This window comes from Balaenoptera musculus, chromosome 20, assembly GCF_009873245.2.
Source record: "Balaenoptera musculus isolate JJ_BM4_2016_0621 chromosome 20, mBalMus1.pri.v3, whole genome shotgun sequence".
Lineage (NCBI taxonomy): Eukaryota > Metazoa > Chordata > Mammalia > Artiodactyla > Balaenopteridae > Balaenoptera > Balaenoptera musculus.
This window is the reverse complement of record NC_045804.1, coordinates 5,665,821-5,692,423: the sequence shown is the minus strand read 5'-3', so window position 1 is coordinate 5,692,423 and position 26,603 is coordinate 5,665,821. Positions and strand designations below refer to the sequence as shown.

The 26,603-nt window shown below is 52.9% G+C and overlaps 1 protein-coding gene across 2 annotated transcripts in view; it reads left to right on the top strand.

The window, feature by feature from the left end:
• SDK2 (sidekick cell adhesion molecule 2) overlaps positions 1 to 11,658 on the top strand; it is a 266,360-nt gene extending 254,702 nt beyond the window's left edge. For both annotated transcript variants that reach the window (XM_036838001.1, XM_036838000.1), the window contains one exon: positions 7,518 to 11,658. In XM_036838001.1, the coding sequence (XP_036693896.1) occupies positions 7,518 to 7,871 (354 nt within the window). In that variant the 3' untranslated portion in view covers positions 7,872 to 11,658. The remainder of the gene's footprint in view (positions 1 to 7,517) is intronic.
• Positions 11,659 to 26,603: the final 14,945 nt, after the last annotated feature.

Below are 26,603 nucleotides of genomic sequence, written 5' to 3'. Positions count from 1 at the left end.
AAAGTAACGCTGATGACGGTAGGCAACCACCCCCCACCCCGCCCACGGGGCCACACTGAGCATCCCAAGTGCCTCGCCACGGTGCATCTTCACACCGACACTCCAAGGCAGACCTCGGTGTCATCTCTTTTGTACAGATGGGGAAACTGAGGCTGGGAGAGCTTAAGTGAGTCGGCTCAGGTCCAAAAGCGCAAACCCAGGCTTCCAGATTGTAGAGCCAGATGCTACACCCAGGCCTTAGGATGTCAGAACCCAGATCAGCCCCTCAGTCCTACCCCTGTCCTGAAGCCGGTGATGTTGCCCTCATGGCAGACCTTTCTGGAAAGACCTTCAGAACTAGCTGATGAAACAGTCTTGAGGATAAGCAACTGGATTTTCTAAAAAATAAATAAACTCCAGCCTGACTTTAAAAGATAAAGACAGACACTCAGAGGAACGTGCTACAGGCACTAGAATTTTCCCCAGGAAAGACACCCTAGCGGCTTTGGACAGTGGATCACTGCCGTGATTGTCCAGCAGCTTCTGAGGCTGCTGTGAAGGGGGACAGTCATTTGAAACTAAGCAGCGCTTAGTTGTGGTTGGTGTGTGACCCTGGACTTGAATCCCAGCCCACCCTTTACTGACCCTGGGATGGGGGCGGGGGAGATCCTTCAAGCCCTCACCCACACAGCACAGTAGGACCGTCTGTCCAAGGGGCGGTTACAGGAGTGCGTTAGGTGACATGGAGTCGGGCCTGTGCAGTGCCAGGTTCATCACAGGGGCCCTAGAAAAGGCAACCAGGATCACCTGGGTCTGTTTGTTCTAGAATTGTTCTGGAAAACCAGGCCGCTGGCTTTAGGGTCACGGCAGGTTGTATAGGATCCAGGAGGCTACTGTCGGAGTGTTAGCGTCCTCTGACATGAAAGGGCCCAGGAGGACCCTGAGAGGTTCAGCCGTCAGTCACCTGTGTGCCCCCAGCCCCAGGGCACTGGTACGTTGTGCATTGTTAAATGGTGAGAATTCCCTGGCGGTCCAGTGGTTAGGACTCAGCCCTTTCCCTGCTGGGGCCCTGGTTCGATCCCTGGTCAGGGAACTAAGATCCCACAAGCCGTGTGGTGTGACCCAGAAAACAAAACAAAAAGTTGAATTGCTTCCATTACCTGTTGGTAAAGAGCCGCCTCCCTGAGTCCGTAAGTGTCACCGGCAGGACCCCAAGAAGCATGCTCGGTGATTCTGCAGCTACAGGTGGGGTCATGCCTTGTTCAGCCAGGGCCACTCCTCTGTGCCTCTGTGGGTCAGACTGGAGTTCCCGCCGAAGCAGCTCAGGAGGCCTGGGTGTCAGCATTTGTCCAGGGCTGTGAGGGCCGCTCCAGCAGGTGCAGGGGGCAAGCAGACCGTGACTTCTCAACACGCACTCTGAGGACCAGGAGGTGATGGCGACGTGGCCCTGCCTCCCAGGGGCTCCCTGTGGGCTGGAGGGGACAGACTGGAGACAGAGCAGCTGGCCTCCCTCTGATGCCCCTGGTGCTTCTCGCTCGCCCCCCTGAGAAGCAGCTGGACTGCACATCGGTGTCTGAAATGTACAGCATCCACCGTCACGACTTTCAGTTCGGGGCTCACGGTGGATGCACTGTTACCCCTGCCCATGTCAGCTTCTGCAAGGGCACATCCCTGAGGGCTGCGGCCACACAGCCAGCCCCTCAGGCCAGCTGTCTTTGTGAAGTCCCCACCCGCCCAGGTCCCCGAGAGTAAATTTTGCCTATGCCGCCTGGCTGGTATTCTAAGTAAGACCACCCAAAAGTCACTCTCCAAAATTGGGGGAAATTTGCCCAGCCATTTTCCTGTGATATGGTAATAAACACAAAGTCGATGTTTCTTTTTTTTTTTTTATAAATTTATTTATTTTATTTATTTATTTTTGGCTGCGTTGGGTCTTTGTTGCTGCACACAGGCTTTCTCTAGTTGCGGCAAGCTGTGGCTACTCTTTGTTGCGGTGCGCGGGCTTCTCATTGTGGTGGCTTCTCTTGTTGCGGAGCACGGGCTCTAGGTGCGCGAGCTTCAGTAGTTGTGGCTTGCAGGCTTCAGTCGTTGTGGCTTGTGGGCTCTACAGCACAGGCTCAGTAGTTGTGGCGCACGGGCTTAGTTGCTCCGCGGCATGTGGGATCTTCCCGGACCAGGGCTTGAACCCGTGTCCCCTGCATTGGCAGGTGGATTCTTAACCACTGCGCCACCAGGGAAGTCCAAGTCGAGGTTTCTTATAAACAAACACACATGATACAACGTGGGAAAGGCCATAACAGGGCTGTGGGTGGAGGCAGAGGAGGGAGGGGCTGGCTCCTTTCAGGGGGCATGGGGTGGGCTGGGGGCTGCGTCTCAAGGGGTACAGGAGAGGGGGGCTCCAGGCAGGGGGACCCACAAAGGCTGAGGCTTGTTTGATGGAACTTCTAAGAAGAAAGTATGGCCACTGTCCTACTTCATTTCAAAGTCAGAGCCCAGATTGGGTAGAAAAATCACATAGTTAGCACACAAGTAAATCTCCATGGGAAAGGAATTCCAAGCCAATGGCAAGTCTCTTCTAATCGATACTCAGTTCTTTGTGATGTCTGGGCAGCCCCTTTAAGCTCATTGTGATGAAATTGAACCTATGAGAAAAAGGAAATATATAGGCCATATTAGATTTTATACACTGTTTATTGAGCACCCAATCAGAAAAGTGAACATTTTCGAAGGCCTTACTAGGAGCCAGGAGTGGCTCTAAGGATTGTTCGAGAATGGCACCACTTAACCCACGAGCCCTCTGGGAGGCCTGGTGGTGTTAGTGGCCACACACAGGTTGGGCCCTGCATGACACCGGGCAGGGGTAAGGAGCCCAGAGCCCCGGAGAAAAATGTGCCTCAAGGAGGCATCTCCCACCCCCACCCCACCTCTAACCCCCCGGGGGGCTGCAGCCCCTGCAGGAGGGGCCTCGGCTGGTTCAAGCGCGAGAGCATCCAAGGTGACAGACTCCCATCCAGGCCTCAGGCTAGACTCCGCGCAGGGAGCCCTGGACCACAGGCGGGGGAGGGGCTCCAGCTCCCAGTCTCCCGAGGAGCCGCACAGGGTGACCTGCCATCTGGGGCAACACGTTCCTGCCAGAATTCTTGAGATTCAACAAGATAAGGGCACCCCGCCCCGCCCTGGGCTCTCGACACCGGTCCGCAAGCCCGGGACAGCACCCGCCCTGTCGCCTGCTGAGTCTGATACAACCGTCCCTCCTTCTAGAAAGGAGCAGAAAAGCTAAAGGCTTTCCATTGCTCCCTCTCTTTTGTCTCCGTCCTTTCTCCGGGGTCCTCCCTCCCGCTGGTCCCCACCCTGCTCACTCCCATCGCCAGGCCCGGCGTCTGCGCTCCCCCCGCCCGCTCCCCAGACCTTGGTGATTGCTGATGGAGTGGCTTTGAGTTGCTGTTAAGAGGCCGGGGAGCTGAAGCAGTCACCTGATTGCCTGGCAGCCTGGAGGGACTGCCCGTGAAAGGCCCTCTTTGTGCTGGGCCGGTTACTGGGAAGCTGCATTCAATTACCGAGGGCCGGGCGAGAGTTGAAAGCCGGAATGGGAGCCCCTGGTCCCCTCTCGCTTTCTTTCTTCTCTTCTCACCCCACCCCCATCCAGAAAAGAAACAGATGTTCTGGGAGGTGGAGGCGGAGAGGAGCACGTGCGGAGACCCCATCCTTTGGCACTGGAGAGCTGGGGGAGGGGCAGGCCAGACTGTAGCCACGCCCCTCCCGCCCACGCCCCTCCCGCAGCGCGGCCTCCCGGCTCCTCCTCCTCTGGCTTTCCCATCCCCATCGGGATTGCTGCCCCACGGAGCGTCTGGCGCACAGTAGGTGCTCAACAGAGGGTAGGAGATGATTTGGATGAAAGGGCTTTGGTCTGGGCCCCCAGGAGGGCCAAGGAGGCCCATTCCCTACCTACTAGTCATCCTTGGGGGTCGGGGTTTTGTGGGGAGGCAGGAACCATACATTCTTTTCCTTTCCCAGCTGAGCACTGAGTCAGCCTCCCCCATCCCGTGGCCCCCTGCTGATCCCTCCTCTGGGGGCTTCGAGGCCCCATCTCTCCCAGACCCCCCCTCACTTCCTCCCTAATAATACCTTTACACTATTCTCTCATACATTAGCTCACTTCATCCTGTGAACTGCGGGATCTACCCATTTTACAGACAAGGATACTGAGGCTGAGAGAGGCTAAGTGATTGGTCCAAGCATACCTACCTGGGAAGGGGCAGAGTCAGGACTTCACCGTGCCCCCGTCCCCTCTCACCCCGGAGACTCATTCACTCCGGGCCCACGGTGATTTGGGGATTTCTCCTCAAGACTGGGGCCTGGGGCTGGCAGAAGTTCTAGAACCTCTAGCAATGATTCCGGCCAGTTGGTAGGTGCCCTCCCAGAGAGACCTAACCTGTAGGGAAAACTGTGGGGCGCCCCTCTCGCCCCCCATACTCTCAGACCCTCACTGCTCCTGGACCGGAGGGACCCCAGCCTCCTCCTCCACAGCTCGCTCAGACTTTTCCTGCCCCTGGGCCAGCCTCCCCACAGCCCCAGGCATCAGGTGCCCACCCCTCCGCCCCTCCCCTGGGCTCCTGGCCTATGAAGCCCTCCAGTCTGCGAAGCCCCTTTGTTCCCTCCTGGGCCGGCAGCTGGGCCGTAGGCAAAGAAAGGGCTTGTATTGTGCCGCTCTGCGTCACGGGGAAGAACGGTGAGGGACTTTCCATTGTCTTGGGCAACCGGCTCTGCCTGCCAAGACGATCGCAGCCTGGGGGTGTCTGCTGGGGGCGGTGGGGACTGTGGAAGGGCGGGGAGGAGGAGGGGAGGGGCCAGGGAACATAAATTAGCAGATCAACCAGGGAGCAATTACTCCCCACGGGAGGGTAGAGGGGCTCTCCTTCCTGTCTCGTGACCTCCAGGCAGGAGTATGGGAGTTGAGAGCATGCGTGGGCTTTGGAAAATCAGGCAGATTTGCGTTCAAGTCCAACTCATCATTTCCTTGGGCAAAACCCGCACCCTCTCATCAGCACTCAAGTAGTGTAGTAGCTACAGTGCAGAGGTGTGAAATTTAAATATGAGAATGCAAGTCAGCGTTTCCTGCTGTCTGGCAAAGAGGCTGCTCCAGAGTTAGTATCATTTTAGTTCTTCGCATTGCACCTATTTTCTCTTGAAGGTTTAGATGCCATAAAGAACTCTGAGTTCCTGAAAACAAGTGCACCTTACCTTTCCCACAGCTCAGACCTTTTGGGCAAGGTCAACTCCCCGTTTTCTTTACCTGTGAAGCAAAACACAGATGATCATCCCAGACTCCTTTGTATTGGGCTCACTGGGCTGCGGGGTTTTTCCAACGTATATTTTACTTGATAAAATTAACTTACTGCCTCCAAGCATGTATTCTCTGGGCAGAGATGAGGCAACCCGAGCGTGGCCTTCTGAACCATATTCATTGAGAGTGTACTCTTCACTAAAATCAGTGCATGTCTTCCAGAGAGTTCTCAGGGCCTTCCCATCTGTTGTCTTATTAGTTCTCAAAACATCGCTGGGAGCTTGGGATGGGGGAAGGGGTGCATGGTATTTTTAGCTCCACAGTTCGGAGCCGAACGCTACTTTACTTTACAACCCAGACTGAGTCCTGTGCTGATTTCCCCAAAAGGCAGATAGAGCACCTGCCAAGGACACCAAGGTATCACCGTGTTAAGGACAATTTAATTGTTTTCTGTTTCTCCCCGAAAGCCTCAGGGTGGTCATCGTGTGAAAATTCAGAACTTTTGTTGATCTTTTTCTCTTGCTTCTTTTATAACTGAGTGTTGCTTTTATTTTGGATCACATGCGGGTGAGCATCGACACTTTGTTCAGAGCCAGGAGCCCCTAAAAAAGGTCTTCTTTCTTTTTTTTTTTTAATTAATTTATTTATTTTTTTAATTTTTATTTTTTGGCTGCGTTGGGTCTTTGTTGCTGCATGCGGGCTTTCTCTGGTTGCGGCGAGTGGGGGCTACTCTTCGTTGTGGTGCGTGGGCTTCTCATTGCGGTGGCTTCTCTTGTTGCAGAGCACGGGCTCTGGGCGCACGGGCTTCAGTAGTTGTGGCACGTGGGCTCAGTAGTTGTGGCTCGCAGGCTCAGTAGTTGTGCACGGGCTTAGTTGCTCCGCGGCATGTGGGATCTTCCCGGACCAGGGCTTGAACCCGTGTCCCCTGCATTGGCAGGCGGATTCTCAACCACTGCACCACCAGGGAAGCCCAGCAGGCGGATTCTTAACCACTGCGCCACCAGGGAAGCCCCCCTAAAGGTCTTCTAATATGGTCCCAGCTTTGTCCCCAGTCACACAGTAAATCAGAGGCTGGATTAGGATTAGAACTCAGTATATCACGAGTGAACCTCTGTTTTAAAATGTAGGTTTGTTATTATTCGTGTATGATGAGACCAGCAGATCAGGAGATGGCCGCCCATGAAAAGATAGTTTGTTATTCACAGTTCCCAAGAAGAGGGGACCCACCAGGCCAGGGGGGACCACACAGGGACACACCAGGGTCGGTCAGGAGTCAGAAGGGACAGGAGGAAAACAGGAAGACGCGGGCAGGAGCCTTTATTGTGGTTCCCACAGGAACGGCGAGGCCGGGCAAGCAGGCTTAGCCTAGTCTGAATAAATGCAGGGGGCCCTAGGGGGTAGGGGCTGCCCCTAGTTGTCTGGTACCTGCCCCTGGGGTGATGAGGGACAGGGAAGAATGGGTCCGAGTCAGTGTGTAAGAGCCCATTAGAGGGGGTGGTGTAGGCGCGGACTCTGGGTGTGAAAGGCTGCTTACTGTCTCCTGGAACTGGCTCGTCCTGGGAGGGGCAGTCGCCCCAGGGTCAGCAAAGGCCCCAGATATCAAAGCATCAGAAATACAGAAAGTGAAAAGACATGAAGCATTCAACCTCGAAAACATGACACTAAATGAAAGAAGCCAGACACAAAAGCCACATGTGGTGTGATTCCGTTTTTATGCAATATCCAGAATGGATCAATCCATGGAGACAGGAAGTGGACCGGTGGTTGCCAGGGGTAGGGGTCGGGGGGAGGTTGGGGAGGAAGGAGTGAGGAGCGACTGCTTCGTGGGTACCAGGTTTTCCCCTGGGGTGATGATGAAGATGTTTTGGAATGAAAAGACGTGACGGTCGCACAATGCCGCGAATGTACCAAATGCCAGTGAATCGTACGGCTTGACAGTGGTAAACCTTATGTTACGTGAATTTCACTTCGATTTTTCATAAGAGGTTAGAACTCAGGTTTCTGGTTCCCATGGAGGGTCCTCAGGCTCTGTGCCAGCCCTGGGGTAGAGGCTTCACACACATCATGAGCTCTGAAGGCGCCTAGGAAGGTGGGCGTTATACCCCCTTGGCAGAGAGGGGGCTGAGAGGCCCACAGCCCCAGGCTCGGAAGTAGCTGAGCGGAGATTCAGATCACAGTGTTCTGTGCCTGTCAGCCCTGGTCTTGCTGACCTGTCCCCGGCGGCCACTGACACCCCGATTCTCTGCCCTCCCAGGGAAGCGACAGCGAGTACGAGGTCGACCCGAGCCCCCAGAAGGCCCACTCTTTTGTCAACCACTACATCAGTGACCCCACCTATTACAACTCCTGGAGGCGGCAGCAGAAGGGGATCTCGCGGGCCCAGGCCTACAGCTACACGGAGAGCGACCCGGGGGAGCCAGACCACACTACCCTGTCCAACGGCAGCAGCGCCCAGCAGGGCAGCCTCTTTCGGCCCAAGGCCAGTCGGACCCCAACGCCCCAAAACCCCCCGAACCCCCCGAGTCAGCAGAGCACCCTCTACCGTCCCCCCAGCAGCCTCGCCCCTGGCTCCCGGGCTCCTATAGCAGGATTTTCATCATTTGTTTGATGTCATCCTCGTTGTCGGAAGAGGAAAGAGAAAGAAAACACAACACCAAACTCCCCTTCCGCCCCTCCTCGCACCGCCTGCCAGAAAACAGAAACACCAAGAAACCGAGTCAACTTTTCACCTCCTGAGTTTATTTTTCCAGAGATTCCAGGGCAAGCAAAGCCGGTGTTGAGAAGGATAGAGAAAAACCACGAGAGGACGTGTGTGGCTTCGAGATTGTGGGGTTTGCTGCTCCTTCGGGGGAGCTGAGCAGAGTAGGGGGGCTGGCTGTGGCGGACACGAGTGGGTTGGGCCCCTGGAGGGAGAGGGAGGGAGGGAGGGAGGGAAGGCAAAGACCGGAGGGCTGTAAGGCGGGCGTGGCTGGTGGGGGTGAAGAAACTTCTGGACATCCAGCCGGCTGCTCCCTTCCGGCATGTGCTGGAGCCCTGGGCCCGCTGCTGGCCGGTGCTGCGCCGGGATGGGCATCCCTGGGGGCAAAGCTCCCCTGCCCCCTGCACCCACACTCCCACCCCAGCCTGTACAGCCCTGCCTCTCACCCTCCACTACCCCCTCCCTTGTTCAATGTCCCCACCAAGCATTTGGTTTATTTAGAAAAACGAAACCAGCTGAAGGATGAGAATTTGCCTAGCTAGCTCCTTGCTCCTAACAGACGTTCCTGTTGTGAACCCAAGGAAGAGGGCCCCTAGGGGCTGGGGAGAGGTCCCCCCGCCACTGAACCCAGCCATCCCTTTCCTTGAATTCACTTTCCTGAGCACAGACTAGGAGAGATGAACTGGGGGAGCAGAGATGGGGGCACTGGCCCGGCATCACTGGGAAAACTGGGCATAAGGCAGGAAGTCAGGACCGGAAAGAGGAAGCTTGGACTTTCCCCTTTCTTCCAATTCAGGTACCACCTGACCCCCTTCTTAAAGGGAGAGGGAAAAGGGAGTTACAGAGACAAGGAAATTCAGCTTCTGTGGGGCTGAGGGGCTAAACGGGGGTGAGGCATCACCATGGCAGACACACCCCTCTCCCTGGATAGACACCTTCTCACACACACACACACACACACACACGCACACACATGCACTGGCAAGGAAAAGGGTCCAGAGATCCTCTCCAAGAGAAATCCCTTTGGGTCCTCCTAGCCAGCAGGACACTCACTTTCAGATCTGTGTCCCTCGTTCTCAACCCATAGCCCTCTGTGTCTAAGACCCCCGCCTCCTAAGTCCAGGGGCCCAGGAGCCCAGGAGCCCAGAGGGGCGGGCCAAGTCTCTGGTCCCGAGGCTGGATCTCCCAGCACCCGGTTTACAAAGTCAAAGACCATCCCAACCCCCATTAATGTCTTCCAGACTCGGCTCAGCCTGCCAGAGCTCAGAGCGAGGAGGGGCCCCATCCAAACTGAGCACAAGCTTCCAAGATGCACAGCCAGGCTGGCCGGGAGGAGCAGGTCAGATGGGACCAAGGGACGATTATAGCTGTTGGGAGACAGAGCTTTAAAAAGCTACTTCTGGTGGCCTGCATCTTCCCATCAACTCAGACCTTCCGGATGCAGGAGTTTAAGGAGGAGCCTTTCCAGCTAATTCCCTGGGTGCGCCCCACCGGCCCTGCAAAGCAGCCAATCCCCCAGGGTCGGGGATGGACCGCTGCCTCTGGGAGAGGGCATGGCCCGGCTGGGGCACATTTAGTGCATCTTGGGGCCCCTTAGTGGGGCAGGGCTCCCTGGAGGCGCCAAGCATGGGCACTGCTGCCCTGCCTGGGAGGAGGTGAGGCCCCATTTTGAGGGGTGAGGAGAACAGCGGAGGATTTGGGAAACAAGCCAAGGAAGGAGTGGGCCTATACCCTTCCCCACCGCCCCGAACCAGGTTCCTGGGGTGGAAGCTGGGCCAGGGGCCTGAGGAAAGGGCACACCCAGCTCTGGGCTCCTCCCCAGGCGCTGGGACCCCCCGGAAACGTGATGGGGCGAAGTTAGAAGATGGCTCCGTAGACGGGCTGACCCGGCTCCGAGGTCCAAACAGCAGCTTCTCCACTGAGGGGGTCTAGAAAGGGAAGCACAGTCTTTGCCCCGAAAGAGGACACAGGCCTGAGGTTCTGCCCCTGTACACATCTGGCGTGTCCCTCGAGGAACATGCACAGCTGCGGGGCATGTGATGACCTGCTGCTTTCTCTGTCCTTATCTCTCTCCCCCCACCCCTCAACAGTCTCAACCTTTTCTCTATCTGCTGTGTGTTGAACCATTTAAAGCCCTTCCCGGTTCTTGTTGCGAAGCCCAGGGAGGGAAGTGGGAGGAGGAAGCAGGGATCAGTAGAAACGCTCTGTACGCGTGTATATATTTCACGAGGCCAAATTCCCTTTGCGTTCCGTGAATCGCCTTGTGCGTTAAGATGCTTGCCCTCCCCTCCCCATGTGCTCCTTCACACCCATGCTGACACACACACGCACCTGGGCTCGTGCACACGCACGCGGATACACACAGAATGCGCAGCGTCCGTGTGTCTGCAGCCCCCTCGGAGGGCTGACGTCGTCTCCTGTGCGGGGCACAGGCAGCCTGAGTCACTCGCACACGTGGGGCGGGCTGGGTTCTGTTGTCTGAAAGGGCAGAGCTCTTAGAGGAGCTGGGAAGGCGGGCCGGGCAGAGGTGAAAGTCCCAGCCTCAGTCCATCCCCACCCACCTGAAACGGAGCCTCCACTGTCCCAGCCACATCTGGAAGCCCAGGTCCCCAGCTGTGGACCTCTGGATTTCTAAGAGGACATCTCTTTGCCCTTGTTTACATACCTGCTGGGGCAGCGGAGGCTCCCGACCCCCATCCAGACACCTGGCTGCTTTGGAAAGGTGCGTGGGCACTGCCCACGGGTCACAGGGAGCCTCCCTGACCTTTGATTTCTTGAGCCAGTGATGCCAGGACCCGTGTTTGTGTAACACCACCTGAAGCGGGTTCACGTCGGGACACTCGCTCCCTGGCTCCTTTGGCTTTGCCTCTCTGTGCCCTCGGGAAATCTGGTGTTGGACCCCGCAGCTCACACTTGGCACACCAGGGCTGCCTTTGCCCTCCTGGCCACACCCTCCTGTGTTCACTTCAGCTCCACACCCAGACTGCCAAGCTGAACCAAAAAGCTGCTCCGGGTTCCAGAAGCACCTTCCTCCCAGGGCTCCAGGGAGTTTGCAAACACAGGCTGCCTCTCCTCCAATCGCCCCACCTGACACTGCCGTGATTCAGAGGAAACAGGGGTGCTGCCGGCTGCCCCGCCCTGCGCACGCTGGCCGGAGGCCTTCTGTCTCTGTCCACACCTCCCTGGGCAGAGCTTTTAAAGGTGCCAGAGCCTCCCCATAGCTCACTCTGGGCAGGGGCTTCCCTCACCTTACCATGGTGCACATCTGAAGGTGCCCACACTCGGTGAGGGGCTGGAGGGGGAGGGGGGACCATCTGAACAACAGCCGCCTGCCCCTGAGTGCCTCTGTGTGGTCCTGGGCAGCGGCAACCCTGACCACCACCTGAGCACAGGTGCCCTCTTGGGACCACCCCCCTTCTCTTTGTTTCTGTAAGAATAACCAAAAGCATTTAAATGTGTTACCTTCTTTTATGCATACAGACTCCAAAAACAAAAACCAACACAAATCTTTATTTTTTGATTTAAAAGATACAATGAAAAATTATGGGGAGAGTATTCATTATGGCAGGTGTCTATCTGTAAGAAAATATATATATATATCTATATGTCATATAGCTTGTTAGCAGGTTTATTTTTTGAATGAAAGGTGACAAAAAAATTGATTTGAAATATATACCACGAGAAGTCCCATGTCCCGTCAAACTGGTCAGTATTTTATAAATAAACTTTTTTTTTTTTTTTTTGGAGTCCTGAAGCAACGTTCATTCTTCTCCTCCCTGGAGGATAAATGGGGATCCCCAGCCCCACATTGCTCTCAAGTAATCTGGTCCCCAAACACCCCTTTTTAGCCTTTCTGTGGTGTAGCAGAGTCAGGGGTTCAAGTTTTTCTGCTTTCTTAATTCATAGGTGAGTGATCATCTGTGCCTTCAAGTGAAATGCGCTGTTTTATTTTACACTTTTAAGAGAAGAGCTTCTCAGATTACGCCCAATTAGAGGCAAAATGGTAATGATTAATAATTATTAATAATGATTAATAATAGTAATAGCAATAGCTAACGCTTGTATGGCATTCACCCTGTGCCAGGCACTGTTCTAATCACTTTACACGATTAACTCATGGCATGCTTGTGCCCACCCCCTAGGAGGGAAGCTCTATCAGGGAGAATGTAAGTCGCTTGCCTCTGAGAATTAGAAAAGCCAGGATTTGTTCTAAAGCAGTCTGGCTCTAGAGACAAATGCGTCACTCCGATGTGTGAAGGCAAGTTTCTTGCCCGTTTTCACTTTAATTTCGACAAAGCCAGCACCTCAGGCCCTAGTGACCTTGATGTAATAAGAACCACCCTGGCATTTGGTGGATCTAACATAGTTAATCCACCCAGATTTAGAATTAGGGCTGGAATCGCTGAATTTCTGAGTACACTGGCGTTAGAATAGACCACACTTACCTCCCATAAATTAAGTCAGATGGATTCAAATAGCAGAGAGAGAGTGAAGGAAAAATAATTTTAATAGTACATGTAAAGCCACTCAGTTTTACACAGCACGCTTATTTTATATAGTCTACATTGTTCAATGCATATTAGACATTTATTCATAGGGAGGCCATTCAACTAATCAAAACAATTAAAGCAGGGAATTTAAAATACCTATTATGTATGCACCTTATCCACTTTATTTTTACTTAAAACTCACAAATGTAAATTCATCCACTAATCTGTTCATGTTGGGTACAGCATTTTTCCTTTTTTTTTTTTGAGAATGGGCTCAATGTGTAGAGTTCTGGTCTTTCTTACACATCTATAATATATCATCAGTGAACTCCAGTTTCTATCTCTTTAAAGTAAAGCAAAAATATACAGAAATTTTGAAGTGGAGACTTCCAGTTTCTGGCATGTGAGGAGCTTGGAAGGTGCCAGCCCGTCCTAACAACGGGTGGAAAACTAAGCAAATGGAAAAATCAACACCTCTCCTTAGATCCATAAGAGAAGTCACAGGACCAACTGCTGCCCCTAAAATTAGGTGAATACAGAGAATCTCCACTTACCAGAGTAGAAATGATGGGTTGATATAAGAGCAGAATCCTAGATTTTATTTACTCTTTCCCTAATATTTTACCGTTCTTGTCCCTGACTAATTCAGCACTCTTTTATTTTTGCAACTTTGCTTTATCAAAGTACTCCTTTTCCAAAGCATTCGATGTAATTTTCAAAGAAATAACTGTCCTCATTCTGCCCGCTTATCCTATCCACTTACATCATATTTCATTAAATTACATAATTACTATAAAAAGCATGACTGGCATAAACAAGTTTGGGAACAGTGATGAGTGACTCTCTGTAAACATACAACTCAATTTGGTAGGAGCAGGAGAGTGTGGGTATCACAGAAGGCAGGACATTAGCCTTCAGTTTCCAGGGTATGATGGGTTTCTTCATGTTTTGCAGAGAGAATCAATTAATATGGCTAACATTTGTTAAGTGGAGGTCAGATAAGAGACCTTCTGTATGTATGACAGTACAAACCCTGCACACTGTACTTTATGACTAGTTTTCAAGGTGGTTAAGGGATTTTCAAGGGCAATTTTGACCACCCATAATCTTTACATTATACACAATATGGAACCCAAGCCCCACATTAGCTGTGACTCCACACAACTGATTTCAGGATGTTTGGTTAAAGGGTAGTAAGGGGAAGACATTCCGGAACTGGAGTCAGAAGTGTGGGTTTGGTTCTAGAATGGTCACTTGCACACTGAGACTTGAAATGCCTCTTTTTTTTTTTTTTTTTTTTTTTTGAAATATAGTTGATTTACCATGTTGTGTTAGTTTCAGGTGTACAGCAAAGTGATTCAGTTATACATACATATATGTCTTTTTTTTTTTTTTCAGATTCTTTTCCCTTACAGGGTATTACAAAATATTGAGTAGAGTTCCCTGTGCTATACAGTACGTCCTTGTTGGTTATCTATTGTATATATAGTGGTGTGTGTCTGCTAATCCCAAACTCCTAATCCCTCCCTCACTGCCCCCTTGAAGTGCCTCTTAGTTTTCTCAGGGGAAACGAGTCATCTACCACCAACCAGACTGACAGGAAGATCCAAGGAAATAATGAGATTTGAAGGAAAGGCTTGGACCATCAGAAGCGTGTCTTCCTGGTGGTAGAAGTGTGTTTGTTCTAGACCAGGGAGAAGCCTCATGGTATTCTGGAATTCCAGTCTTCTTTCTCATCATTTCTAATCCCAGACTGGCCCCTCCCTAACTGTGGCCAGTGGGCATGGACCTTGGCTGTTTCCAGCAACAATACCAGTCAAATACACTAGGGGGAAGAAAAAAAAAAGATAATACCTTTCACCAAAACAATGAGGAAAGTAAATCTGCTGAGAAGGAAGGGGGAGGGGAAAGGAAGGTGCTTTCCAAAGCCAAGGAGACATCTGGTGATATAATGTACTGGCTTGGATTATACATAATGTTCCTTCTCTCTACTGAGCAAAGGTAACCTCACCCGGAAAACATCAAAGAGACCTCTCAGATTTCTTCTCTTAGAAATCCCCGAGTTACCAACCAGGAAAAGCACTTTTGACTGGCAAGGCTAACCAAAAAGAGCTTGGGGTTGGCAGACCTGGGTTCCCACAAATTCCAGCTTGAGCTTGAACTTGAGTTCAACCTCCACCAGCCTCGCCTACCTCATCTGTGGAATGGGTGCAACTTCTACCTTTTCCAACCACAGACTCATGTAACGAACGAAGCGTAGGGAAATAACCTCTTAGACGGAGGTGACATCCTGACCATCCCTTTCCCAGTTTCTCTGTCCTGCACGTGGAAGGGCAGGTCCAGAACTATGAGAGCTGCTTTTTTTCAGTTTCCCAATCTTGATGGCAAAGCACTTTGGCAATGAGGCTTGGCTGGAGTCCGCAGATGGAGAAAGCAACCGATGTTTTTCTTTCTGTCATCCTAGCTTCTGGCAGGGAGGAATCACTTAAAGCAGCTGGCTCTGGAGGTTACAGGCATGGAGGAGGTCGTGTTAGGCTGCAGTGTAAGAAGCGGGGATGGGTCAGGGGCAGGCCTCAGGAGTCAGCTCCCGCTTGGTCAGCCCGTTGGCTCCATCAGACTCAAGAAGGGCTGACCGCCTGCCCCAAGGCTCCCAGCACAGACCACACTCACCCTTCTCAAACGCTGGCCCTGAGAGGCCCCAAGGAAATCCAGGAGGCCTTACCACTTCCCACTGGGGCCATTTGGGTTGTCTAAAGCCAATTGCTCAGCAGCTAAGCAGTACCCTGGGAATGGAAATAACTAACTAGTGTTTGATTCACTTTCCTCCCAAAGTTGACCGTCCCAGGCAACCAAGCCCTTCGGGTTGGGGCTTATTCCTACTTAGCCAGAGCTTCAGCCAGGGCCCAGGTTACCCCAGAGGACACAGGACGTCAAAGCCCAAAGAATATCACCCATTGCTCCAGAGGAGCTGAAGGCAGGGACACCCTCGGCCGTGACCTCTCTGGACTCTGCCCTGGAGGCTGGTGCGTGGACGTGGGACCAATCCAGTACCGCCCTGACTCCGAACTGAACAGGAGGTCTCCTTCTCGTGGCAGCTGGGCGTGGGGGGACTGCTGCAGGACAGCGGGGCGCTGGGCTGGCTGCACCTCCCCTCTGTTCCAACTGCCCGCAGCCTCCTAGTCTTGGAGGGTTTGGAATCTGCTCAGCGGCGCCTTGTGGGACCCAGATAAAGCAGCCGATGAATAGGGCCACCGCAGGTCCTGCTCTGCACCTATTTTCCTGCTGTAATGGTCTGTGGCGCTGCCTTTCACTTTGCTCTATAAGTGATCTGGTCCTCCTACTGATGCTTGGTACTTGACAACGGAGGCAGCCTGCTGGCCCAGCTAGAAGCGCCTCCTACAGGTGGGCCCGGGGACGGCCATGTTGAAGGTCTGGGAGGACCCAAGGACCATCACCTCCTGGACACAAATGTGATTTGAGTGGTATGGAAGGGCCAGCAAGTCGGGTTTCATCCAGCGCTGGATCTTCTGCTCAGTTCGGCCTCAGCCAGGAGGGGATGCTGTGACCCCAGGTTCAGAGGGAAGCTCATCCCCCTTATAGCTTTCTCAGATGCTTCATCCTGCCACTTGAGGGTCTGCGCTGTCCCCAGGCCAGTTCTCCCTACCGAGGGCTCCGGGACACAGACACGAATGTCTGGGGACACAGCCTTGCCCAGACTTTTCTGATGGAGGGGGTCTTGTTAATAGACTTGCTTAAGAGAACAAGAGATAGATCCTCCTTCTATAGAATCTCCCCGCACCCATCTCCACACCCGCTCCCCAAGACTGACCAATTGTTTGTGACATCTGGTAGAAATCTGGGGGAAATCCAGGCTGGTGCTAGGCCATCTTCAGGAATCTTACTGGTCAGCATAATTGATATGGCAGAAGACACAGGCCTTGGATGTAGCAAAGCTGGGATCAACTTAGGGTTGAGAGATAAAACACAAACCAAGTTTTGCATGGGACATATTTTTCCTAAAACGTTATGTGTCGTTATCTGACATTCAAATCTAACCGGGCATCCTCTATTTTTTATTTGTTAAATCAGCCACCTGGCGCAAATCCTCACTATATAATAAATGTGGGCATTCCTCCTCCAGAAAAGGGGGATGCTGAAAATTGCACCGTATCCCTCACCAAAAGCGTGTGGGTGTTAGCAGGGAGATTACCCGTGCGCATAATTTGTAAGCCATACAACACGCCACACACGTAAGGGATTATTGCTGTTGTTCGCGGATAAAATGACATTTATGCGGATTCATCGAAGAGCTCCTGGCTTCAAGCACAATTCTGGTTCAGTCAGTCCCGACTTCCACTCCTTTACCATCTTCTACCCTGCCTCAGGACTCTTCCCAGCTGGAAATGTCAGTAGGAAACTTCTGCATCTTAGAAATTTGGGGGATTTTGCAGGGGAGAGTTAAACTGCCTTTCTAGAGCCGTGTATCAGACATGCTGGAAGGCAACAGAGCAATCAGATTCGGATCATTAGAGGAGAGTTTCATAAAAAGACCACTCACCACGTCGTGCTAAGGTTTGGGGGAGCTAGAAGGGGCACTGCTGGACCCAGGGTTAGGGACAGCTGGGTACCACTACCACCCTAAGCCTGCCGTGGCAGACAGTGAAGGAAGTTACTAGAACCTGCAGACAGAGAAGGCGGGATGGAGACAGATATCACACAGGGGCAGCTTGGCTGGAGAACCAGCCTCTCCCCACTGGCTCTCCTTCTGTCCTCCACCTTCCTGCTGGGGTTCCTTGTGGTCCAAACTCAGCGGGAAGTCAGGGGCACTGGGACACCATCCATCCAGGCCAGGCTCCCCTGGGGGACAGCGCAGGGTGGGTCCTCAGCACCTGTGCCTGCTGATGGTGACAACCCCTTGGAAAGTCCCACTCTGACACTCAAGCAGAGGAGAGATGCTCCCCTTCCTCCCTTTTCTCAATGTTGATCAGGAGTGGAATTAGACCCAAGAGGCTTTCAGGAAGGTTTCACCAGGATAGGTGGGATTTTCTGGTAGGTTAGAGAATGTAAAAAGGTCTTTGACTTTTACGGCCTGTAACCTCCCGAGCCAGCTGGAGCCGCAGGACAAAATGACACCAGCTGATCTTTGTCGACTAGAGCCCCGCCCACCACTGTGCTGAAGGGGTTTTCTGCAGCCTTGCCTCCCTCACAGCAGGCTTACCAGGAATGCAGGAATTTCACCACTTCCCCGTTTAGCAGATAAGGACACCTAGACGCGGAGAGGCGAGGGACCTGCCTGCTGGGTGAGTGCCAGAGCCAGGATCCCACCCCAGGCCCCCCTGGCTCCGCTGTGCCCCCTCTTTAACCACCAAGCGGCCTCTCCCCTGGTTCAGACGCTGCTGGGTCTGGAGGAGGAGATCTGGGCCCTTGGAGAGGTCTCCATCCTCCCGGTGGCCACAGGCCAGGCAGGAAACATTGTTTCAGGATAACCGGTAACAATGTCCTCAGGGCTGGGCAAAGGTTTTTCCATTCAGGGCCAGATAGTAAATGTTTTAGGCTTTTTCGGGGCCACGAGGCCTCCCTCCTAGCGAGGGAGCAGTCAGAGACAGTCCCTAAATGAATGTGCCTGGCTGTGTTCCAATCAAGATTTATTTACGAACACTGAAGATAGAATTTTCTATCGTTTTCACACGTAACAAAATATCATTCTGGTTTTAATTTTTGCTGAATCATTAAAAAATGTGAACGTTCTTCTTAGTTCCCTGGGCCACACAAAACAACCCGAGGTGATGATTCCTGGTCTAGTCGATACTTTCTGGAAATTTACAGGGTTGTGGTGTGACCCCAGATGAGGTAGTCGAGGGTGCTGTAGTGGGTTGAATGGCGTCCCCCCCCAAAATTCACGTCCACCTGGAATTGCAGAATATGACCTTATTTGGAAGTAGGGTCTTTGCAGGTGTAATTAGTTGAGAGGCGGTCATACCAGATTAGGGTGGGCTGTAAATCCAATGACTGGTGTCTTTATAAGGAGAGGAAAGGACACAGGAGACACACAGAAGGCCACGTGAAGACGGAGGCAGAGATTGGGGGGATGCAGCCACAAGCCAAGGAAGCCAAGTACTGCCAGAGTCGCCAGAAGCTGGAAGAGGCAAGGAAGGATTCTTCCCTAGAGCCTTTCAGAGGGAGCGTGGCCCTGCTGACACCTGGATTTTGGACTTCTAGCCTCCAGGACTGTTAGAGAATTAAACCACCCAATTTACGGTCAGTTGTTATGGCAGCCCTAGGGAACGGATGTGCAACATTTATCTCTGGGGGTTTCGGTTCAGTGGACTCGCAGAGGCTGGCAGGGGCCCAGGACCAGGCACCTCCCGGACCTCGGGCCTCCTTTCCGCTCCTCCCCCAGCAGTCTTAGATTTCTGTAGAAAAGCGCCAGCCAGCCCTGAATTACATTGGCAATTATGGGATGCTTGTTTTCCTGTTTCTCCCAACCTCCTCCCCTTCTCAAATTGTTTCCACCTCTAAGAGCCAAACAACAGTCGTTCCCTGAGGTCAGGATAAACCCTCACCGGCCACCAACCTGCAGAATATTAATCACAGATGCTGGTGACCGGAACTCTGGGGGCCTCTCTCCCTTCTGTGCTGTCACCGGGTAAGCACAGGGGGTCAGGAGAGCGGCTGGGGAGCAGAGGGAGGGCAGGGGGCTCATACGTGGGTGGGGGCAGGACCCACCTGTCTTCTCGACCTGCCGTGGTGTCTGGTCGGTGGAGAGACTGGGCAGGCTTCTATCCTGGTACCTGGGACCACACACCCTCTCAAGGCAAAGATCCACATTCCCCAACTTCTACTAAGACCTGACCACAGAGCAACCCTGGAGGACACCCAAATGCAATCAAGGACACACACAAATAAGAATAAGAGCTCACACTTAGCCAGACACTTTCCTAACTGTTTTGCATCAATGAACTCATTCAGTCTTACAAAGACAGGCACGGAAACACAGAGAGGCCCAAGTAACCTGCCCCAGGTGACAGGGCCAGTGTCTTCAGTGACATCCCCAACGCCCGGGGACTGTCCAAGCTCAAACACTGTGTGTCCCAGCTTGAAGGGAGCTCGGCACTCCTCAGGGTAAAGGGGCCTACCCACACCCTGTGGGAGACCCCAGCTGGAGCCCCTTGCCTGACTCCTGGTCCTGGACTGCTTCTGTTCTACTGTCTCTTCTGGGGAGAAAGTCATTGCTCAAGTTCAAGGCTCTTGGGATGACATTGAAATATCAGCGGCAACCTTGGCATTGTTTACTTTAGTGGCATGTGTTGTAAAGGGACTTGGCCCATAGCAAGGAAGATCCAGGAAGGCTCTAGAAGATGTGGATGGCTGGGCACGGCGGGAAGGCAGGGAAACCTCCTCAGAAGGAGCCCCCATGTCATTTCTTGGAAGGAGACCCGTGCGTGGAGGGGGGGGGCAGGCGGAGGCCGTGGGCTGCTGCGGCCCCGCGAGGGTGGCTGTGACCCCGTCTGTTCGCGTCACCCTGCCCTCTGTAATCAGCCAGCTGCCTGTGCTTGTCTGGCCTCGTGCTCCTGCCTGGACCAGTCCTGCAGACACGGGGGCCGTGAATCAGAGGCCGGCTCCTTTCTGTTGCCCTTGGGATGGGGGTGGCGTTGCTCCAGTCACGACACCAGGATTTCACCCCAGGGGGAGTTCTGCCCCCAGGAAGCCGCCTCTGCATGGCCTGGACGCCCCGGGAGTGGGCAGCAAGGACATACAGGAGAGCGGCAGGCGGAGTGGGAGGGAAATCGCAGCCACGCACAGTGATTAGATGTCAACTGACACTGGGCCTGGGAAGAGGGAGGCTCAGGAAGTGGGTCAACTACGGAACCCGACAGCCTCCTACAAGGGGCAGCTCTCACTGCTGCCGGGGGGAATGAGAGCCCCGTGTCGTCAGGTTCTTCTTATTCTTCACGAACCAGAAATCCACATTTGGGGACTTTCCTGGCAGTCCAGTGGTTAAGACTCCGCACTTCCACTGCAGGGGGTGCGGGTTCGATCCCTGGTCAGGGAACTGAGATCCCGCAAGCCATGTGGCACGGCACCCCCCCAAAAAACCCACATTTTATGTGACTCCCCCTTCTGCTTAGATATTAGCAACTAAAAAATATATATACTTTTTTTTTTTCTTTAAGCATTGTTGTGGCCGATTGTATCTTCCAAAAATGATTACAACAGTATCTCCCATCTCATGTGCTCTTCTTTTTTTTTTTTTTTTTTTAAGAAATTTATTTATTTATTTTTGGCTGCATTGGGTCCCCGTTGCCGCGCGCGGGCTTTCCCCAGCTGCGGCGAGCAGGGGCCACTCCTCACTGTTGTGTGCAGGCTTCTCTGCGGTGGCTTCTCTTGTTGAGGAGTACAGGCTCTAGGTGCGCAGGTTTCAGTAGTTGCAGCATGCAGGCTCAGTAGTTGTGGCGCACGGGCCCAGGTGCTCCGCGGCACGTGGGATCTTCCCAGAACCAGGACTCGAACCCGTGTCCCCCACATTGGCAGGCGGACTCTCAACCACTGCGCCACCAGGGAAGCCCTCATGTGCTCTTCTTATAATGTAACTTGGACACTCCTCCATGGAAAGGTAGAATCGATGTTCCCTCCCTTGCATCTGGTGAGAGGGGCTTGTGACTACGGCAGAAGTGATGCTATGTGACTTTCAAGGCTAGATCACGTTACAGGTTGAATCATTCCTCCCCCCACCCACCTGCAAAAGAAGTCCAAGTCTTAACTCTCAACACCTGTGAACATGACCTTATTTGAAAATGGGGTCTTTACAGATAATCGAGTTAACGTGAGGTCATTAGGGTGGGCTCTAATCAAATGTGATTGGTGTCCTTATAAGAGGGGGGAATTTGGACACAGAGACAAACACTCACAGAGGGAAGAAAATGTGAAGACACAAGTAGAATGCCATGTGAAGACGAGTTTAGAGAGATGAGGCTACAATCCTAGGACTGCCTGAGGCTACCAGAAGCTAGGGGAGAGCATGGAAACTATTCTCCCTAGAAACCTCAGAAGGAACCAACCCTGCTGACACTTTGATTTGGGCTTCTGGCCTCCAGAACTGTCGGGCAGTAAATTCCTGTTGTTTCAGCCTCCCCAGTTTGTGGTACTTTGTTACGGCAGCCCTAGGAAACTAATATGGTCATAAACGGTCATAGAGTTTCCACCTGGTTCTCTTGAGATGCTTGAGCTTGGTACTCAGCTGCCATCTTGTGAGGAAGCCCAAACCATCCCGTGTGCAGGGGGTACACTTAGGTGTCCCGACTGACAGCCCAGCTGGGATCCCAGATGACAGCCAGCATTAACCACCAGACATGTGAGTGAAGATGATCCAGATGATTCCAGCCCCCAGCCCTTGAGTTAGCACCCGTCTTCAAGTCTTCCCAGCTGAACCCCCTTACTTCATGGAGCAAAAACAAGCCATTCTTTCTGTGCTCTCTCCAAATTCCTGAGACCCGTGGAATCCAGAAGCATAGTAAAATGGTAGTTTGGGGAGGAGTTTTGCAGTAAAAGTGACTGGAATGACTGCGTGTGCCAAAGAGAACGTATCTTTAGGCTGCACGCCACCCACAAGCCAGCAGTTTGCCTTCGGATAAGACCAGCAAGGCTGCCTGTGGACTCTGCAAGGCTAAAAAGCTGCCCCACCTGGAACCATGCTTTTTCCACCCCTCTGGGGAAGGGGGAGACAATGGTGAAATGAAAAGAGGGGAAGGAGGGAGGAGGAGATGAGATAGGGTGCTAGGACTGGATCATCCAGGTGGGGATGGTGTGTGGACGCAAGAGGTCATCCTCCACTAGCAAAGATCCCATTTTAAGAGCCCAAGTTCCAAGAGATGCTCTTTGCCAGGAAATGTAGATAAGGGAGCTCTGTAAAGAACCTGTACCCCACTGGTGTAGGATCTCCTGGGGGCTTTTTTGGAGAGCAAATGAGCTAATACATGCAAAACTCTTAAAAGAGCGCCTGGTATCTTACGGAAACTATGTACTGAGGGCTTACTATTGCTAGGATTAGTGTTGGGGTTTTCAGACAGTGCCGTGAAGCCTCAGGGTCTCCCAGAAATGCCCCAAGAACTGCATTAAAAGAGGTAAAGCAGGTGGGGTTCTGGGATCCTCTCTCCACTTCAACCACAACAGAACCACCTGATCTGTTTTATATAATATCTTGTACAGTTTCCTTTAGAGGGTGGAGGGAAGGACTCCCCTGCTTACAAAAATAAAATGCTTGAAAAACCACCCACTTAGTAGAACAAGAACTGCCCCGGGCTTAGAAGAGCTCACGTCTTGTCCCAGGTTCTGCTAGTAGCTGGCTGTGTGACCTTGGACAAGTCACTTCACCTCTCTGGATTTTACATTCTGTTCTATAAAGTGAGTGGCCTAGGTGATTGCTAGCATTAGCCCAAATATTTGCTCAAAAAAAGGGGGAAAACATTCTCTTCTGCAAATTTCCATGTAATTAATTTCTTATAGATTCCATTTCAAGACCTATAAGCCTTCTCACCCCAGGCCTCTCTCCCAATAAACTTCATGTGGCCTTTTTTTTTTTTATAAATTTATTTTATTATTTATTTTTTATTTTTGGCTGTGTTGAGTCTTCGTTGCGGTGCGCGGGCTTCTCACTGCGGTGGCTTCTTTTGTTGGGAGCACGGGCTCTAGGCACGTGGGCTTCAATAGTTGTGGCATGCGGGCTCAGTAGTTGTGGCTCACGGGCTCTAGAGCGCAGGCTCAGTAGTTGTGGCGCATGGGCTTAGTTACACCACGGCACGTGGGATCTTCCCGGGCCAGGGCTTGAACCCGTGTCCCTTGCATTGGAAGGTGGATTCTTAACCACTGCGCCACCAGGGAAGCCCCCAGGTGGCCTTGGACAAGAAAAGTTTTTCTTTGCTGGAGTAGTCCCTGGATGCCACTCAGCTGGGATTTTGCTTGCTACTCAGAAATCTGCTGCGCTGGGCCTGGGGCAGTCTGCTGCCTGAAACTCACTCCTCATTGCCCGCTTACCTAACACATCTTTTGCCTTCAGCCGCAGCTGCTTTCTGGGGAGCAACTGGCTTGTGGAAGGGACAGAGGGCTTGGAGAGGGGACACAGCTAGCGTCCCGCGGCATCAAGCCGTCAAGCTGGGAAGTGTAAATTAGCCTTGCCATCTGGCTAGGAGGCGTTATTGTTATGACTCAACGGCATCACAGGAGCAGAGGAAGGACATACACACAGACACACGCACACACACACACACGCGCGCCAAGACCATACTTAGGAAACTGAAAACTCTGGAGAAGAGAAAACAAACTCTGTAGCCACCATGATGAGCTTTGACAGTTACACCCAGCCCACAAACCTGTTTCTCTGCACCTCTTCCTTATTCTCCCCACAACGAGAAGAGATACAGAGATGTCAGACCCTTCTCCGCTCTCACCTCTTCTTTGCAGCCATTGGCTCAAGGCATAATGCCTTTGCCTTGAACGTGGGCAGCAGACTCAGGAGGGTAAGATAGATGTCCCTTAAAGCTCCTTTCTTGCGGAAGAGCCTCCCTTTGTGTGCCCAGGGGGCTAGGGAAGTGTAGCGAGATGCCAGGGTCAGACAGAAATGCATAAGCAACAGATGTTCCACCCAAAGGTCTAGGATTTGGGGGGCTCAGTGCAAAGGAAGGGAAGGAGGTGGGAGCACCCCAACGAAACACACACAGACACCAGAACCTGCGGATTTAAGGAGGCTGTTCCTTTAAGCGCTTGGAACATCTGGGCAGATGTGTCAAATCACACTGGGACAGAGGAGGCTGAGTGACGCCTGCCTTCAGCTCCTCCTCACCCCTGCGCTCTGCACTGGGCCCCAGGAACAGATTTAATTGAGGTCTTCGGCGTGAATGTGGGCTGGGGGATTGTCGTGACAGGGCACAGGGTCATATTATCCTAACTGCCTTGAAGCAGAGTGTGTCAGTTCTCCTTGAAACAATGTGGAACCTTCTCGGGCAGATGGGAGTCGGCTTGGTAAGATGGTGCCCAGTCTCCCCTAGCGACTGTCCCTTGCCCGCCATGGCTCTATGGTAACAAGATCATTCATGCTTCAGCTAGAATCTGTTTCCTTTCCTGCTGTCTCGTGGTTTTGTGGCTGGAGCTGTAGGCTCCAGAGCCCCACTGCTTAGGGTTTCCCATATCTTAGCTGTGCAATCTTGGGCAAGTTGTTTAGCCTTTCCTGTTTTTAATCTGAATAATGGCACTCATGCATGATAGCAACGAGGATTGCGATGTAGAATTCCTAACCTACAGGAAAGTCTCAACACATGGCAGCAACCCTTGCCTTTTTTTTTTTTAAGAAATTCACGTTCTTTTATTTATTTATTTATTTATTTATGACTGTGTTGAGTCTTCGTTTCTGTGCGAGGGCTTTCTCTAGTTGCGGCGAGCGGGGGCCACTCTTCATCGCGGTGCGCGGGCCTCTCACTGTTGTGGCCTCTCTTGTTGCGGAGCACAGGCTCCAGACGCGCAGGCTCAGTAGTTGTGGCTCACGGGCCTAGTTGCTCCGCGGCATGTGGGATCTTCCCAGACCAGGGCTCGAACCCGTGTCCCCTGCATTGGCAGGCAGATTCTCAACCACTGCGCCACCAGGGAAGCCCCCTTGCCTTTTCTAAGTGCTTTTGATGTAGGCTGCATTTGTCTCCGAGCCGGTCTCTTGGGGAGAAGACAAGCCTTTTCTGGGCACAAACAGATGCTCTTTCCTTCCTCCAGTCCCTTTTCTGTCCATCTCTCCGGAGGCCCAGGAGGGCGTCTGGCTGTCAGGGGCTGCCCTGCAGCAGAGCTGGGGCTCTGCCCACCTCTCCCCAGAGACAATAGCAGAAAGCACGGCCATCTGCGGGAGCCCTCCCCTCCTCCTCAGCCCCAGAGCCTGACAGACACCTTTATCAGAAGCCCAGGACGGATTCTTGCAGATAATGTGGTTCATCTTTCTCTGTTAGCTCAATTCTGGGAAACACGAGCGGGGATGGGCCCACTCTGTGCCCAAGGAGGGACGCTCAGGAATAAATTTATTCTAGAAGGTCTAACTTGGCCCATAATTTTGAGACTGGCCAGTGTCCATGTGAGGGGCCCTCGGTGTGTTTCGAGCTCTACGCCGACCTTTGACCTGAGTTATCCACCAACCTCACACCATGTGGTCCCCATTTACAGATGAGAAAACTGAGCCCCAGGAGCTCAAGTGACTTTTCTCAGGTCAGAGAGTGAGAGTGGGATTGTCACACCCAGGGCCTGTGGTCTTGATCCAGAGGCAAGGGGAGGCCTCGGCGGGGGGAGGCGGGGGGGGGATTGGGGGGATCGGCGGGGGGCAAGGCTAGGCTCTCTTGCTTGTCCCAGGGGTCACTGGTGGGTGAAGCTCTGGGCCTCAGGACTCTGGGGACCACATGGAACATTCCTTCCAGCGTCCCTGTTTCCCAAACTTACTATCTTTAGCTGACGTCTATGCTAAGGCTCTGAGGAGCCCAGGGCTCTGGCTGTATCTTTCTTGTCCATTCTTTTCTCCCTGCTGGATAAACAAGACATTTAGTGTCACGGCCCACCTTTCTGGAAACGTCCCAGCTCAGCGGTCAGGGCAGCGTGCTGATTACGTGATGAGGCACAGTGACAGACAGGCCTCCTAAGTGGGGCATGGGGCGGGGAGGGGGCTATGTCATCTGTTCTTTCCCTGGTAGGGGGACGGAGAGGCCACAGTCCCCAGAAACCTGAAGTTTGGCTCAGCAATGATAATGGTAACTGTGGTTCCCTTCCATTGGACTAGACGGTTCACGGAGCAAGGCCACATGCTTATTTCCTTCCACGCTCCTGATCACTTCCTGTGGTCTGGGTTGTTACCGCCTTACAGATGTGACTCAGACGGCCTCCTGCAAGGTCACGCAATCCAGAGGTTCTGACTCCACATCTGGACATCTGGACTCATTTCAGCAAACTCCATGGCCTCTGTGCTCTGCCACCACCCCTTGACCTACCCCCCCGTCACCTTCTCCCGGCTCAGCTCAACCCTCCTGCCACCTCCTGTCCCCAGAGAGTCCCCAGCCTAGTGAACAGTGTCTCTCCCTCCGGGCCAGGGGTCTTCTGAAACCCAGTGTCTCCCTCACCCTCTGAGTCCTCTGGAGCT